Here is a 16,408-nt window from a genome sequence, read left to right on the forward strand (position 1 = left end):
TAAAAGCTGTTGGTGCTTTTGGTATACTATACTGTGCGAAAGTATTGAACTGACCCTCATTTCTATAGGTTTTGCTTGGAAAATGGAGAATATCTGTGGAGATCTAAATATTTATATTTCAAAATATGAATGAATATAAGAGAAAGGCTGAGTTTGTACAATTGCAACAAGCTTGAAAATCAGTATTTGGTATGATCACTTTTATTTTTCAACAGTTTAACCCTATAATGCCCTTTCTATCATATTTGATACGTGAGTTTCTGAGTTTCTATTTCATCAACATGATCAATACTTGAAATAATTTCAAAATGTTATGGACAAAACTGTCTAAAATGAACATTATTGCTAACAAACGCCCAATGTATCAAATGCCATTCAAAAAATATATCATACACAAACTGTTATAGGAAAAAAAAAGTTTTGTGGATTTTGTTATGAGGGTTAATAAATATCTCAGTTCCAAAATATCAGAATTTTCTGGCTATTTTTTCATGGGTTGGGTCTTACAGGGTTAAACTCTCTTAGACAACCTTCTTGAAGGACATTCAAAGCTCTTCTTTGGCTGTTGACGTGGTTTTGTTCTGTTCTCAGGATGATCCCACACTGCTTCAGTAATGTTGAGTCTGGGCTCTGGGGAGGCCCATATATGGCTGATGGTATTTCATTTTTTCATTTTTGTTTTTGGTATTTTTTTTCTCCCCAAGTACTGCGTTGGCATTATGTTTGGGATCATTGTCAATTAGATGGCCTTCCAGATGGTATTACATGGTGCATCAGCTATATACTAGCTATATACTAAAGGTGTTATAGTGTTTCACAACCAAATAATGATAGAAGAACAGTTGATAGTCAAAGAAATTGCAGCCATTTTTAACCCACTGTGACACTCTGTTATCTGACCAGCGTGTGAAAAGACATCTGGTTGATAAAGGTCAACGCTTATAATCTATGTTTAGTCCAACCACCAGTCACATACACTTCATTTATAAAAGATTTGAATTAATGATGGTAATGCTGTATTATTATGTAGCATTATATACTTACTTATACTCTTGGTGTCTCTTCACAAAGAAGACAAGTGATAGACAAGTATAGTGCTAAACAGATATACTAGATCACCTGACATAAAGATAAGAAAACATGAATATTTTTAAAAACTGCTAAAAAAAGTTTACATTTTTTTATTATTTTGTTATTTAATAGGAAAATATTTAATTCAATTCCTATTTTTACACATTGTATCAAATTTGACCCCAGACAAATAAATCAAGCATAACTTTCAACCACAAAAACACATAACATGCTTTACTATTTTTTTCTGCTTTTTTGTAAAACTGTGAAGTTGAAAATTCATCGATAGCGACAATAATTAAATTTTAGTGCAAAAAATACAAGTTTGACTAAATAGCTTAAGCATACTTAATTCACCAGTGTATGTGATGTGTGTGTATTATATATATACTGTGCTCCCTGTGGATGTCTTAGGATAATTAGATTTTGAGGCATTTGTTTTTATGATCTGTTTATGAAAAAAATCTAGACTTACAGAACAAGAGTGTAAGAAGACTTCAATTTAAATGTGAAATTACTGTTTTCTATAAAATGTGTACACACTAATGAATTAAAACCAATTACTGTAGAAAACTTTTATAGAGTCACTGACCAAAATTTAATGTTTATAAAGTTAATAGAGTCACTGACCAAAATTTAATGTTTATAGAGTTAACCCGCCTATTGACATGGGATAGGCTACCGCTGAAAAGGATAAGCGGAAGCGAATGGATGGATGGATGGATGGATAAAGTTAATTATTGCATTACCGCTTAGTAATGAATGAAAAAATTATAATTTTACTTATAAAGTAATTGATTTATGCAGCTCGCTGTGGTCTTAAATGTAAGGTGGTTAAATAGATTTTAATTAACTCTTAAACACTAAACTAAAAAGCACTTTTATATCATTTTCATTTTTGAACCCCTGTCTTATGCTAATTTCTAACAAAATGTGTGACAATGATTTATCTGCTTTACTGATGGTTCTCTTCATGTTTTACCCAACAGCACAAAACAAGGAACAACATGAAATGATGTTGAGTATTTATTTATTTGAATCAGATGTCATTGTTAATTATACAGGAAACTTTAGTTAGAAAACTGTAGTTTCATTTAGTTGTTAGCCATGGTGTTGCTGATCCAGCTGTTGTAGTTGCAGACCTTGGTGTAGACTCCAGGCCTGTTCCTCTGAGCACAGCCGTAACCCCAGGACACAATACCCTGCAGCTGGCCATTGCACACGACGGGGCCACCGGAGTCACCCTGAGGCACAGAAAAGACAAGTGTGAGCAGAGGTGTTCTGAAGTTTGGTTTGTCCTAAAACAGTCAGGATGACTTTAGCTCATACCTGGCAGGAGTCCTTGCCTCCCTCAAGGAATCCAGCACAGAACATGTTGTTGGTGATCTCTCCAGGGTAGGAGTTCCTGCAGTCTGTGTCACTCAGGATGGGGGCATTCAGGCACATCAGACGGTCAGGGTAGTTGCCTAGAAGGGGAGGGAAAAAAAAGTTAAAACTCATACAACTCATACATCAACATTTACGCTTTTTTTTCTGAATGTGTGACTGAAGGCTTTGACTCACTTCCACTGGTGCTGGTGTTGCCCCATCCAGAGATCAGACAGGAGGTGCCGGCACCGGCACAGCCAGAGGGCAGGGACACAGTCTTGACGTAGCTGTTCAGGGTGGCGGGCTGGCTCAGCTTGATCAGCATGATGTCGTTATCCAGGGTGTAGCTGTTGTAGCTTTGGTGACGGATGACCCTGGAAGAGCTGATGAACTGCTCAGTGCCCTCATTGACAGCAATGTTGTGCTCACCAAGGCGCAACTGGATGCTTCTGCAGGGGAGAACCAGAAGAGGAATGTATTCAAGTAAAGTGACTACTTGTTTGGTTAGTATGCCCTTTTAGAGGGGTTAGCAGCCCTGCGTGCATTTTTTCATTAGATTCATTTGATGAATGCTCTCTGTACATACGACTGGTAGCAGTGAGCAGCAGACACGGCCCAGGTGCTGGAGATCAGGGAGCCTCCACAGAAGTGATAGCCAATGTTCAGAGAAACCATGTAGGGCACAGAGTTCTTTGCGCACTCATAGCCTCCAATGATCTTGTCATCCTCAATGGGAGCAGCATCTGAAATACAGAAGGAGAGTTCCAGTCTTAAACTCTCTGTTCAAATGATCAAATTGAGAAATTCTGTGCAAAAACTTACATGCTGCAGCAAACAGGGCAAGGAGAATGAAGTACTTCATGTTTGTTTTCTGTGCCTGCGAATCTACACATAGCAGAGGAGTGTGTGGCAGCCTTATATACAGATGTGCAGCCCAGCTTCACAGCTCTTTATCTCAGTCGTCCTCCCACGGATTTTTCCATGTGCCATGCACACTGATTAAATATTAGCTCACCTGGGAAACAGCAGCATGTTTGAAGATAAAAATGTATATTTTTCCTTTTACTTATCACATCTTGCTAACTTATCCCTCTGCAACACGTTATGTTTTATCCTACATGAGCAATTTTAAGATCACTTCAATGAAGTGAATGTTTTCGCCAACACACTATGTACAAATTACTGCCTAATTTTACTAAGTTTGTTGTTAATCATACTTTTTTTTTAACTTTTTGTACACAACAAAGAAACAAAGAACAAGTCAAAATGTTAAAGTTCAGCACATGTGTATGACTTGTACAACAGTTTTTAGCATGACATGTAAAGTTTTGGTGGATGTTTTTCCTTTTCTTTCTTTCTTTCTTTCTTTCTTTCTTTCTTTCTTTCTTTCTTTCTTTCTTTCTTTCTTTCTTTCTTTCTTTCTTTCTTTCTGTCTTCCCCCCCTAATTTTCACTAACACAACATAACTTCTTCCTGTCATCAGACATGTTCACGCAGTCCAACAAAGATTATTGCATTCTTTGATTTAAAGCCAGTGCTTTACAGTAGGAAACATTTTTCTGATAATAGCTATTTGGTTTATAGGTGCTTTTTTAGCTTCTTTGGCATAATAGCATTAGTTGACTCCTCCCAGTAAACGACACACTCAGGCTGAAGGCTTTTGACACTCACAGTCCAGTGAAGCTTTTACAGTAATTTCACCTGACAGTTTTTAAAATCCTCCTTAGGTTTTTATTTTTTAATTTAAAAAAACAACGTTTACTTTCACATGCAGGCGATCAGTTTTGTCTCCTTAACAACACCATCCTCCTCATGACCAATCAGGCCATTTAAGATGTTTTTATAGAGTAACTTGAAATGTTATTCAATACTAACTGTGCATTTTGAATAACAATGTTTGCTGACAAACAATCCCAAAGCATTTCTGAACTCACCTCAGAGCAAATTGACACAGTATTTGGGAACCGCTGTCGCAGGAAATAACTATTGTGTTTAAAGTCAGTCTATTAAGACTTTATTCTCTTTATGTTAAGTTTCTTGTAGCCCAATTTTTTTTTCTCTTTTTATTCTTTTTTCTTCTTCCTTTTTACTAGTTAACATATCAGTGACGACTCTAAATATACTCACTGGCCACTTGTTATGTACACATTGCTAGTGTTAGGTTGGCCCAGCCTTTTGCCTCGGAAAAATTCCTCAGAGGTTTTGGTTCATATTAACATGATAGCATCAAACCGTTACCGCAGATTTGTCAGCTGCACATCCATGAAATGAATCTGTCTTTTCCTAAGGGTGCTCTACTTGATTGAGATCTGGTGACTGTGTTGATCATTTGAGTACAGTGAACTCACTGTCATGTAGAAGAAAACAGTTTGATATGATTTGAAATTTGTGACATGGTTTGTGATACTGGTGGAAGACGCCATCAGAAGTCAGGTACACTGTGGTCATAAATGAGTAGACATGGTCAACAACAATACCCAGACAGACTGTGGTGTTTAAACAATGCTTAGCTGGTATTAAGGTCCCTAATGTCTGTCAAGGAAATGGCAGGAGTGGGACCTGGGGTGGTTTTCTGCTATTCATGTGCATTCAATATGTGCATTCAGAAATGCTCTTCTGCATATCTTGGTTGCAATGAGTGGTTATTTGAGTCTGGCTGTTTCCTCTGACATTAAAAGGGCACTACTGTTCATTGAATATTTTCTTCTTTTTGACTATTCTCGGTAAATCCTTGAGAAAAATCCTGCAGATCCGAATATGTCTGTGAAAACTCAGTCTAACCTGTCTGACACCAACACCCATGCCACGGTCAGAGTAACTTAATTTACCCGTCTTCTGATACTAAGTTTGAACTTCAGCAGGTCGTCTTGACCATGTCTACATGCTTAAATGTATTGAATTTCTGCTACGTGATTGGCTAATTTGACATGTGCGTTAATCAGAAGCTGAACAGGCTAACCTAATAAAGTGGCAGGAGAAAACGAAATAGATAAAAATAAAATAGAAAGGATAATCCCAATAACAAAGTTTAATACAGAATATAAAACTGTTCATACTTTGAGCCTTGAGAGTTTTCGGGAGTTTATAAAACTATCATGACACAAAGCAGAAAACAACAGAGACGTTTTATTAATAAAAATAAAAATAAAAAACCTCCAAGTCATCTGTATACTGTGTGACATCGCGATGTGCCTGTCCATTATCATTAAACGGATGAATTGATAGCCCTTCAGCTGATTGGTCCTGAGGTTGCACCTTCGATGACGTCTACAACAAGCGACTGTCCTCGGTCTGTTTGTCGGCTGCTGAGCTAACAGCTGCACCGATTGTGTTTTGGTTTGCTTTTGCCTCCCATGTGCCCTTATCATGAGGTAAGAAACACAACAGCGTCAGCTTTCCAATCGCGTCGGCTAGCTTGTCGTCGGCGGTTCCGACAGAGCTGCCGCTCCACCTGAAGCTGTGGTAGCCTGTTAGCTTAACAACTAGCTCCATCCCAAGACCAGCACCTAATGTATGCGGAATGCGCAACCATTGCGGATGTGGTGCAGAAAAAAATGCGCATCGATGCGACATATCACAGACGTGGAGATTACAGGGGGAAAGCAAACGTAGCTGTTTTGGTTTTCGACATAGTTGTAAGCAGCATTTTTGATGGATTTCAGAACTGGGGGGCGATCCTCTGCCCTGATGTTTCGACTCAGTGTTAAACAAGTGGACGTTTAGACACAGCACTCAGCCTTCTTCTGGGGTTTTACACACTGCACTTAGGCTTGCATTAACATGTCAGTACTCATGGAAATGATAGAAATGGATTTTAGAGGCTGGAGCTAGCGATCAATCACACACTGTCGTTTTATATCCCTCTACAACAATGATTTGAGCAGCTTTAATAAATGTGCTAAAGCGGGTTTAAGACTACTTTAACTTTAGATTTCCTAAGAACCGCCTCCTCCTCACACTTTTAGTGTGTGGCAGCTGTACCCTAAGAAGGTTGATAGTTATGTGTACACAGAAGAGTTGTGTTGTCTCCAGCAGTAGGTTCACCTCTGCTTTGAACTTTTGTTAATGGGGCAGAAGCTGTCAGTATCAGAATTGGCCCGCCAGTCAGTTCTGCTGTAAATCAGGTCTGATCCATGACTGAGTACTACGAGGAGGGGGGGCTGCTGTATGAGCAATCACCTCCCATGCACATCAAAGTGGAGTCTCCGGAGGGACCCTTTGGGGGGGGAGCCTCAGAGAACGGCTTCCCCCGGGAGGATGAGGATTCGGAGGGCAGCTGCGACCAGAGCAGCGGATTACCCGGAGGACTCCCCTTCAACGTGGTGGTGGTGCATCCAAACATCATGGCACCTGGCATGTCCTCAGATGACCTTTTGTCCATTGAACAAAGTAAGCATATTTGTAAAAGCAGAGATTCCTGAGGCACTCTGTTGGTTTGAATTATAAAGATATTGATTAAAAGTTGTAAAAATATAAAAGAACTGGAGCAATACAGCAAAAAAACAAACAAAAAAAAGAAAAGAAAATACAACCTACTGTTGATCAGAGTCCCCGATGAAGACTGGGTCGCTGTTTTGTTTTGTTTTTATCTCCATTTGTTTTATATTTTGGCAACTTTTATTAAATGTCTTTATAATTCCAACCAACAGGAGTCTGTTTGCTTTTATGCAGTTGTTTTGCCCTGCTGATGAGCACCTGTTTAGAGTCATTTTTAAAGCCACAGAGTTCTTCCTTTTTATCTTTGTATCTTTTTTGTAAACTAGCCTTACTCCTAATGGAAATCCTTGTGAAATTATTGTCAACTTTAGTCAGCAAAATCATTTGGATTATGCAAAAATACTTTTTATTATTGTTAGAAAATGTGTAGCTACATTTTAGTGATGGAAGAAAATTCTGATGTCACAGGGCTCAGAGGTCTGCCAAGAGTTGTTGTACTTGCCCATGTTGTTGTTTAGCACAGTTAAAATAAGACTGTTAAAGTTCTGAATTTCACACTTATTTTTATACATTTATTTTTTTCTTCCCCTTTTGGCTTTCCTCTCAACTTTCTCCTGACAGACCGAGCTATGTCAGCTGCACTGGCTGCTGGCGGCGCAGGAAAAAGAAAGAGTCGCTTCAGCGGAGCGGAGCTTGAAGTACTGGTGTCCGAAGTTACTCGGTGCGAAGGAGAACTCTTTGGTCCAGCAGGGAGGCTCCGGCGGCGTGAGAGAGAGCGCATCTGGGCAGGGATCCTGGAGAGAGTAAATGCTGTTTCCAGAGTCCCGCGAACCCTTAGAGAGGTGAAGAAGCGCTGGGATGACTTAAAGAGGCGCAATGGGGGCAGACTGGCGGATGCCCGCCACCGCAGCTGTTACCTGCCATCCAGCAGAGGGACCTCAATGCTCGGGCGTCCTTCTCAGCCAAGCCCCAGGCTTCAGCAAGCCAGGCAGAAGCAAAGCACCAGACCAAAGCCCAGTTTTCCATGCTTCGCTGACTCTGATACAGGTAAACTGTTGTCTGAGAACTGCCTTTCTTTTTAGATTTTTAAATGCAACTTATTTCAACAATGCTTGTGTCCATTTTTATTAATTAATTAATTTATTTATTTTCAGGTGTAGGAATGGAAGGATCAGAGAGAGATTGTTTGGAGAAAGATGAGGACAATCTTGAGCGTGACAGAGACATGGGAGAACCTGAGTGTGAACCAGTAGAGAACAGTATGGAGGACAAACTGGGATTAGGCCTTGGTCTGGGAATAGGACCACCCCCTCCATCAGAACGATGGCTGCCACCTTCTCCTCTCTACAGTGCTCCTTTCCTCAATGGTAGCCCCCAGCCCAGCAGTCCTCAGCCATCCCTTGGAGCACAGCAGGGTCCTCTTGAAGCCCCTCCACGGAGCTCCTGGCTCGAAGATGAGCTACGAGGGTTGGGGGAAGCTGCAATTCAGCTTGGAAATCGGGTAGAAAAGAGTCTGCGGGAGTTTGGCGAAGGTTTCAGACAGGACATGAGAACACTTGTCGCTTCACAAGAGGCATTAGCAGTCAGTCTGCAACAAAACAATGTCCTCTTGCAAAGGCTCTTAGGAGTGCTTGAGGCCCAGCAGCAACCACAGCCACAGCAACATCGTGTACAAGCGCACCAATCACAAACACCTCAGCAGCACTTACAGCCACAGCCAGTTCAGCAGCAGCTGCAGCACACAGAACCACAACAACAGCGAATCGAAACACAGCAGTCACAGCTACAGCAGTCACAACAACATCAAACACAAATACAGCAGCAACCACAGGTCAACCAGCATTCAAATAACCAGTCATCTGTAGCTGTTGTACCTGCACCATCATCCCCGGACATGCACGAGTGCACTTTTTCCTCTGATCCACCCACAGACACAAATGGAAGTATGCAGCGACCACGGCGAGGAAGAGCTGTTGACCACAGGCGCAGGAGACGGCGCTGAGGAGAATGTATTCAGAAACTCTATAAACTGCATATCATCTGTATTTGATGTTTCAAAATGTGACAAACAAATGATGCTCTTTTTCTACTGACAGTATTTCAGTAACAATAGTTGTTTGGAGTGCTATGCCGTACTCTGGATCCATCTCGCACTTAGGTTTGTATTCAGACAGGACTGAAGCAGATATGAAAATTAGACACTTGAGATCATAGGTGGCCTTAACATTAGATTGGTTTCTCAGACATGTGTACATACTCATGTTCTAAAAGACTCTTAAAAACAGTGACTCTGTTGAGTGGCAACTTCACTCGTGGACTTTAAGAACTCAGAAAAATGACATACTGTAGGCAGTGATGTTCAATATGCATGTCTCTGTACATGGTTTGCAGCAGAGCTGCAAAGCTCAATGATGCTCTTACTAGTTCAGTACTGACTCAGCTCTCCTGATACACTAACCATGTTGTCATAAAGTACCTGTAACCTGCTGTTATTACCATATATTGTAGCTATACAGCCATTGTAATTATCTGCTAATGTATGCTTGTGCTTTTCAACAGTTTTATGGTACATAATTTTCCAACTTTGGTTGGACAATAAAGCTAGACTGTGTTCTGTTCAGTGCGTTTTGAGACAAAAATGATGTATTCAGAAGAACCAAGACTTTTTGGGATATATTTAAAAACAAAAAAGACCATAACAAATACATCACAGTATGTTTCGGGCTTAAAATCCTATGTTTATGGTTGAATTTAAAAGCATACATAAGTATGTAGGGGCTATTTATGATAATCTTGCATGCAGTAACATGGATGTATTTGTAAATAGTTGCAAAGAAACAGATTATTGCCATCACTTAAGTAGTTTTGCACAAGCTATATTTTGTAGATAGCTACTGTTCTGATGAAATGTAACTAAACTTAATAAAAGACAGACATGGACTCCAAATAAACCCAGCCAATCACTTGTGGATTTGTCACCGCATATAAAAATAATAATAATAAAATATCAGGCCTAATGTTGAAAAGTTAAGCTGATTTAATACAATTGTCAAGAAACTGTCAAGTGTTTATAAAAACAACTCCAAAACAGTAGTAAAAAGGAAACGCGTGATTTAACGTTTCAAAATATATTTACCGAAACGATGAAGTGAACCGGGCTGAGCGTAATTATCGTTTTATTTTGAAAGTTTCGACCGGAAATTTGATTCCTGACTAGCATGATCCTTGTGTGCTCTGGTCTGGACAAGGGGGTGCATGGGTGAAACATGGCCGCCGCAGACCCAGCGAAGTCTCCCAAACGGCAGAAAATAGCCGAGGAGGAGGTGGAAACATGTGGGGAGAAAACCGAGGCGGTGGAGTCGGGGTGCAGTGCACGCCAGAAAGATGAGAATACGTGTAATAAAACTGGGGGTAGCCCCAACGATGAGCAGAGAGCTGATGTTGGCAGCGACGGCGGCGGTTGTGTTGCCAGCCATTCGGAGGTTACTGTCGAGTCCGGTGCTGGAGCCGACAAAACGACATGCATTTTACCGGAGGACCTGAGAGCGGCTGAAAAAATGGCCGAGGCCAGTGGCAGTGACCAGCGTCCATTCGACTGGTCCGAGACTGAAGATGACGGCGAAGAAGCACAGACGCACGCGGAGGAAAATGATAAGTGTGGTATGCTAACAATGTTGATGTATTTTACTGTTAGCTTTAGCCTCCGGGGCTAACCTGAGCTGTAGCTATCACTGCTGGTTCTGTTCTGCACTGTGAGTTCTGCTGACATTATTGACCACGGCACACCGAAGCATCAGCCCTGCACCGCTGGTTGTTAACGACGCTCAGGATGCATATGCTAGGGTGGCTGCATGCAGTTTGTCAGACTGTTTGTTTTCTAACTTATTACTGTGGTGTTTTTGTGTTTTTATTTTCTCTTGCAGACCTCAACAGTGTCTGTGAGGATGCTGAAGAGGTGCGGCAGGACAACCGTGTTGACAGTGACATTGCCACAAATGCAGAAGAGCCACATGTGGAGGAGAAGAGCACAGTTAAACCACAGAATGAGGATTTTGTGGGCGAAGTGGACGGCATAGAGGATGTGGTTGAAGATGATGAGGAGGCAGACCAAGGGGTGGATACTGATTTGACTGCTAAGCAGAAAAAGTGCCGCTTGGTCTGCAAAGAGTGCGGGAAGAGGTTCACCCGCCGCGAGACGTTTAACCTCCACCGGCACTTTCACGCGCATGAGGACGAGCTCACTCCCCTCACCTGTAAAGAATGCGGCCTTACCTTTCAGCACCGCAGCAGCCTCATCAAACACCGAAACGAACACAGGGAGAATGAGGAGCTGCAGCTCGTCACTCCAAAAAAGGAGGTGCAAACGATGGAGGAGGGCATTTTTCAGTGTGCAGAGTGTGAGAGGATATTCTCCACAGTCAGCCAGCTGAGAGACCACAACTGCAGCAATACAGTAGAAAAGCCTTACCACTGCCCCCTGTGCCGCCAAGAGTTCCAGTTTAAGGTCTCCGTCACTAAGCACATGATGACCCATTCTCACGAGAGCACCTTTACGTGCCAAGAGTGCAGTCAAACTTTCCCAAACACTACAGCCTTGCGCTTCCACCAGAGGTGTCACGCCGCCCTAAAGCCCTATGAATGCCCCGAATGCGGCATGGTTTTTAAACACTACTCCGTCATGGAAGACCACCGTCGCAAGCACACCGACAACAGCCGCTCTCACCTGTGCAACATCTGTGGTAAGACTTTCAAGTACAGCAGCCTCCTTCATCAGCATCAGTATCTGCACACAGGGCAGAAGCCCTTCCGCTGCCCCGAATGTGGGAAAAAATTTGCTTTTGCCCAGAACATGAAGGCGCACTGCCGCCAGCATAGACTGCGTGAAACCTCCTGTAGTGCACAGACCAGTAAGCAGGCCCCTGCTGCCGAACAGGAGGAGGTAAGAGGGCTGGGAAAGGAGAACGCACACCAGAGCGAGGAACCAAAACGCACATTTAACTGCCCCCTTTGTCCCCAGACATACTGTGCACCAGCTAACCTGAGAGCTCACATGCTCATTCATGAAGCCGAGTATGAAAAGGTGGAGAGATCACCCCGGCTCCCAAAGGATGCAAACAAGTACTGGGATAAGGGACACACCTGCCCACACTGTCCGTCCATTTATCGGGACGAGTCCAGTTTAAATGTGCATCTTTTAAGTGTCCACAAATCTTTTTCACAGTATTTAGAAAGACTGGCTGCTCCACCTAAAAAACAATTCACTCCATTCACCAGTGATAATGTGCAGGTGAAGTGGAAAAGCGAAAGCATAAGTGTTAAGTCGTACAAGTGTTCAGAGTGCGGAAAAACTTTCCGCCACCGTTCAGTGTTGGAACTGCATATGCGCATACATTCCAAGGACAAGCCTTACCAGTGTAAAGTGTGCGGCAAGGGCTTTAGATTCAGTAGCTATTTACAGCAGCATCTCATCATTCACACAGGCAAGAAGCCATACAAATGTCCAGACTGCGGGAAGGACTTTGCCTTCCTGCAGAACATGAGAACGCATCAAAAGCTGCATCAGGAAAAACCGTTCCGCTGCACCAGCTGCCGCAAAGGCTACAGCGATGAGATCCAGCTGCAGCACCACATGTTGTCACATAATGGTGACAAACCTCACAAGTGTGACCAGTGTGACAAAAGTTTCGGGTTAGCATATCTGCTCCGTGATCACATGAACACGCACACAGGAGAGAGACCTCATCGCTGTGATGAGTGTCACAAAACCTTTTCGTGGTTTAGTAGCCTGCTGGTACACCAGAAGATCCACGCTCGTAAGCGGCAGAGTTTCAGCCAGTACAGTTCTTTCCCAATGAGCTCTAGGATGAGGGGGAGGGGGAGGAGGGGTGGGAGGCCTGTGTGGGGATTTTCTAGACCTTTAGGAGGCTCAGGGATGACTACTCCTCAGCAGCTTTCTTATCCGGTTTCTGTAGTGAGAGACGCTGAGCTCCACAGGAGGGCAGTACAGCCGCCATCTTCCATGCATGCATCTCGCATGGATTTACAGAGCAGGCAACAAAAGGAGCAGTGGCTGTCCGAGCTACACCCTCAGCCAGTGCAGTGGAAGGTAGATGGTGGGGAAGTAATGCCCGTTCCATCATCGCAGCACCAACATGGAGCCCCCCAGCAGACACAGTTTGACAGCTCAGTGCTACAGCAGCACCATCGGACAAGTTCATCCTGGGCAGATATTCCTCTGATAAGTCAGTCAGGCTCCACGTCTGCTCAGAGTTTAGATTCGGCACACACAAAAGACGGCGCGTCTTCTGTTGCCGCCTCTCACCTGGCGTCCGTGCCAAAAAAATCCAGCCCGTCAGCAGTGAACGAGATGGTGCAGCACAGGCAGCACAAGCCTGTTTCCTGGAGCAGCACTCCCACATCTACAGTGCTAGCTTCCACAAGTTCTGTGCAACACGAATTTTCTGTTCCCTCCTCCTACATAGACGGGGCAGCTCTGTGGAGTGTCAGGCCTACTCCACTATTAAATTCACAGGGCTCGCCAAGTAAGCTCGGGCAAGAGCTTCAGCTGCCAAGATGGTCAGTTACCCCAGTGTCCTCACAAAAGGAGCCGTCAACACCTCCTAAGAAGGAGGACAGAGTGTGGGACTTGAGTAATCCTCAAGTAATACCTTCGACTGTTAGCCAGCCAGAGAAGCCATGGAACGGCTGTGAGCCGCAAAAGCCATGGGCTTCTGGCTTAGCAGGTGCATCCACCTCAGCTCAAATAGACCAAAGCAGTGCTATGCCAATTTCCAGTCCTGTCTCACATGGGGCCAGCAGCACCTTATGGGACATACAAACAACACCAGGAATTCCAAAGACTATAAACTCCACTGAGAAGTTAGTAAATAATCAAGATTTTCAGCTGCAGCAAAAGCAGACGTCATCTGGCTGGGCCAATGTACAGACAGCAACACAGAAGGTTCCCATCTCCATTCAGTACGAGCCTCATCGTTTTGGACAGGGCATGGGAACACCAGTATGGGGCTTCCAAAACAACCCAGTGGGTCCTCAAACCCTGCTTTCTGGGCAACTCAAACCAGGGAATGGACAGGAGCTGCAGCAACAACCAATGGTAACAGGCACTCAAATAATCATAAATCAGCCTTCTCCTTTTTTCTCACCTCCACTTGCTCCGCTCCCTCCTCTTGCTTTGCCTGGCCCTCACCCTCTTCACTCTGTCGCAGTTGGTGCACTTCCAAGACCTCCACACCCAAATATTTTTTTCACACCACAGGCAGTCATGAGCGAGAGGCCACACATGCCACAGACCCTGTCCCTACCTCAACTTGCCCCGCGGACAGAACCTCACAAACTTGGAACTCGTTTGCCTTTTGCCCCTGAACGGCTTCTCCAGTGCATGATATGCGGGTGCTCTCTTCCTCGGGAGCTGGATTTACAAATGCATTACTTGCAACATGCACAAGGAGAGATTTGACAATTCTACTCTAGCAACAAGACTTAGTTCTAGATTTTTGTTTGTTTGTTTGTTTGTTTGTTTTTTAATAATTTTATTATTTGGTGGAACCTCATTTATCACACATGGATGAGCATTAGACAAAAAGATGGGGAAGGTGAAACATGGTTTAGCCTGTACACTTGTTACATATTTGAAGTCTTTTGGCTCCAGATTAGATTGCACAGTCAGGGTGTGTTTTGACATGAAGGGTGTGTACACGTGCCATTCAAAGTGTTTTGCTATCTTTTAAAATGCATATCCAAATACTTCTAGATTAATGAGGTTCTACTGTAAGGTCTACATTTCATTTATTGCCAGTGACCTTTAGATTTAGATAATATTAGTACTTTTCTAGTTCCGGTCATATGTCCTGAATCATTTGTACTGTGTTTCTTCATGTACAGTATACTGTGTGCCTTTTTATGAGTACAGTCTGCATGTCTGCTGTCTTTGGTATCCTAGGCCTAGTTTGTGCTTATTAAGGTAGACTCAACAATGTGACCTCACTCCCAAAATGCAGAGCAACTATTTCAAAGATACTGTAAAGAAATGTGTGTTTTTGCTTTTGGAGAAGTGAGGGGGATTGTTGCGCTCACAGATTAGATTTGTCAGAACATAACAAGGAAAAAAAACTGTACACATACAGTATAAACCTCTTAGGGAGCACTTGTGATCACAGGGCCACTGGCCCGGTCCAAATATGCGACGAGTAAAAAGCAAAACTATTTCTAATATGTAATTGTGATTTCACGGTAAGAGTTTTATGTAACTGCAACACTTGGGGTGGCCATTGGGGCTGGGGCAATTTGGCACCTTTACACAATTAATGACTGTTGACCAATTTTGTAAGAAATGTTAGAATTATGTGATGTTTTGTCATTAACATTTTTTACAGTGGCAAGAAAGGAAAATAATTGGTTACATACATTTTTTGCTTCAATTGGTCCAGTGTGCATCTCTAAATAACTATTTCAGATTGGAATGTACCCATGTTTGTAAAAATTAATTCCACTTTTTAGTGCGTAAATGTATTTTTTTTGTGAATAATGAATGATCTCATTCCGTAACAGTAGATCTAGGTGAGTACATCATCACATCTCCTTCCGTTATGAAAATGGGCATTAGATTAGCTCTGGTGGCCCGCCAAGTGACTGACAATATTCATTACTGCTATCTGCTGTAGAAATAAACAAATGGTTCATATGTAAAAATAAAATGAAAAAAAAAAAAGCCACAAAAAGAAGGAAAAGCTAAACAACTTCCTGTGCATTTCAACATTCATCGATTCAAAAACATGCCCTTCTACCTCTATCCACTGTTTTAGCATGGAAGATTTTTCCCATGATGTCTACATATTGGATTAAAATAAAAACCTGCCTTTGATTATAAACTTGTGTGGTGCAGTACTTCATAGTTAGCATAAACCAGCATTGCTATTATAGGGAACTCTTTAACCTTAGTGTGACAGGGCAGGATCATTTTTGAACATGTGTTATCAGATTTTTTTTTTTCTACCCAGGAATTAGGTCACTGGATAATGGAAAGCTGTATGGGTTTGTGTATAACCCATGAAAATATGTTTTGCATTAGAGGCTTTATTTTTTGTGATTTTCTATGTTTAATCATTACATTGTAATCTTTTTCACAGCTTAGAGACTCGGAGTAGCAAGATTTACTACTTGTAGAAGCCTTTAAATAGATATTTAATGCCGAATGAGACGATGAAAATGATTCAGTGAATGATGGGTTAACTCCTTTTTCAATAAATAAACTTATAAATTAACTTATTTGAAAAAAAAAACCCCAGATAAAACATGTGTTGAAACATATTCATGTATGATTTATTTAAAAAGATGTGTTGACCTCTTGAGGACTGATGCAGTAAGAAAAGAGTTACAATGTTCTGTCGTGGAAATTGGCCAAGTGGTGGAGTTAAACTCAGTACCTTCTTGCTGTAGGGCAACCTTCAAACCACCACACCACCATGCTACCCTAAGCTTTAGATCCACCAGTCAGTATAGAAGTGCCAGATTA

General features: G+C 42.3%; 3 protein-coding genes across 5 annotated transcripts; 2 read left to right on the forward strand and 1 right to left on the reverse strand.

The window, feature by feature from the left end:
- Nucleotides 1–2,084: 2,084 nt before the first annotated feature.
- On the reverse strand, nt 2,085–3,422 carry prss1 (serine protease 1). Its single transcript, XM_031736891.2, has 5 exons — nt 3,262–3,422; nt 3,026–3,182; nt 2,635–2,888; nt 2,401–2,537; nt 2,085–2,315 (listed from the first exon to the last, which is right to left on the reverse strand). Exons 1-5 carry the CDS (start codon nt 3,299–3,301, stop codon nt 2,166–2,168), a joined length of 738 nt encoding a protein of 245 aa, XP_031592751.1. The 5' UTR covers nt 3,302–3,422; the 3' UTR covers nt 2,085–2,165.
- A 2,288-nt stretch (nt 3,423–5,710) lies between these two features.
- Nucleotides 5,711–9,827, forward strand: si:ch211-261d7.3 (myb-related transcription factor, partner of profilin). Of its 2 annotated transcripts, XM_031736890.2 has the most exons (4): nt 5,713–5,810; nt 6,514–6,828; nt 7,498–7,923; nt 8,031–9,827. In XM_031736890.2, the coding sequence occupies exons 2-4, from the start codon at nt 6,573–6,575 to the stop codon at nt 8,876–8,878; spliced, it is 1,530 nt and encodes a 509-aa protein (XP_031592750.1). In that variant the 5' UTR covers nt 5,713–5,810; nt 6,514–6,572; the 3' UTR covers nt 8,879–9,827. The 2 variants fall into 2 exon arrangements, with proteins under 2 accessions (XP_031592749.1, XP_031592750.1); XM_031736889.2 differs by having other exon boundaries at nt 5,711–6,828.
- Nucleotides 9,828–10,099: 272 nt separating this feature from the next.
- On the forward strand, nt 10,100–15,764 carry zgc:66448 (uncharacterized protein LOC327401 homolog). 2 transcript variants are annotated; one of them, XM_039619295.1, is made up of 3 exons: nt 10,100–10,536; nt 10,800–13,990; nt 14,153–15,764. In XM_039619295.1, the coding sequence occupies exons 1-3, from the start codon at nt 10,143–10,145 to the stop codon at nt 14,351–14,353; spliced, it is 3,786 nt and encodes a 1,261-aa protein (XP_039475229.1). In that variant the 5' UTR covers nt 10,100–10,142; the 3' UTR covers nt 14,354–15,764. The 2 variants fall into 2 exon arrangements, with proteins under 2 accessions (XP_039475229.1, XP_031592742.1); XM_031736882.2 differs by having other exon boundaries at nt 10,800–15,764.
- Nucleotides 15,765–16,408: the final 644 nt, after the last annotated feature.

Source organism: Oreochromis aureus, linkage group 11 (assembly GCF_013358895.1).
Source record: "Oreochromis aureus strain Israel breed Guangdong linkage group 11, ZZ_aureus, whole genome shotgun sequence".
Classification (NCBI taxonomy): domain Eukaryota; kingdom Metazoa; phylum Chordata; class Actinopteri; order Cichliformes; family Cichlidae; genus Oreochromis; species Oreochromis aureus.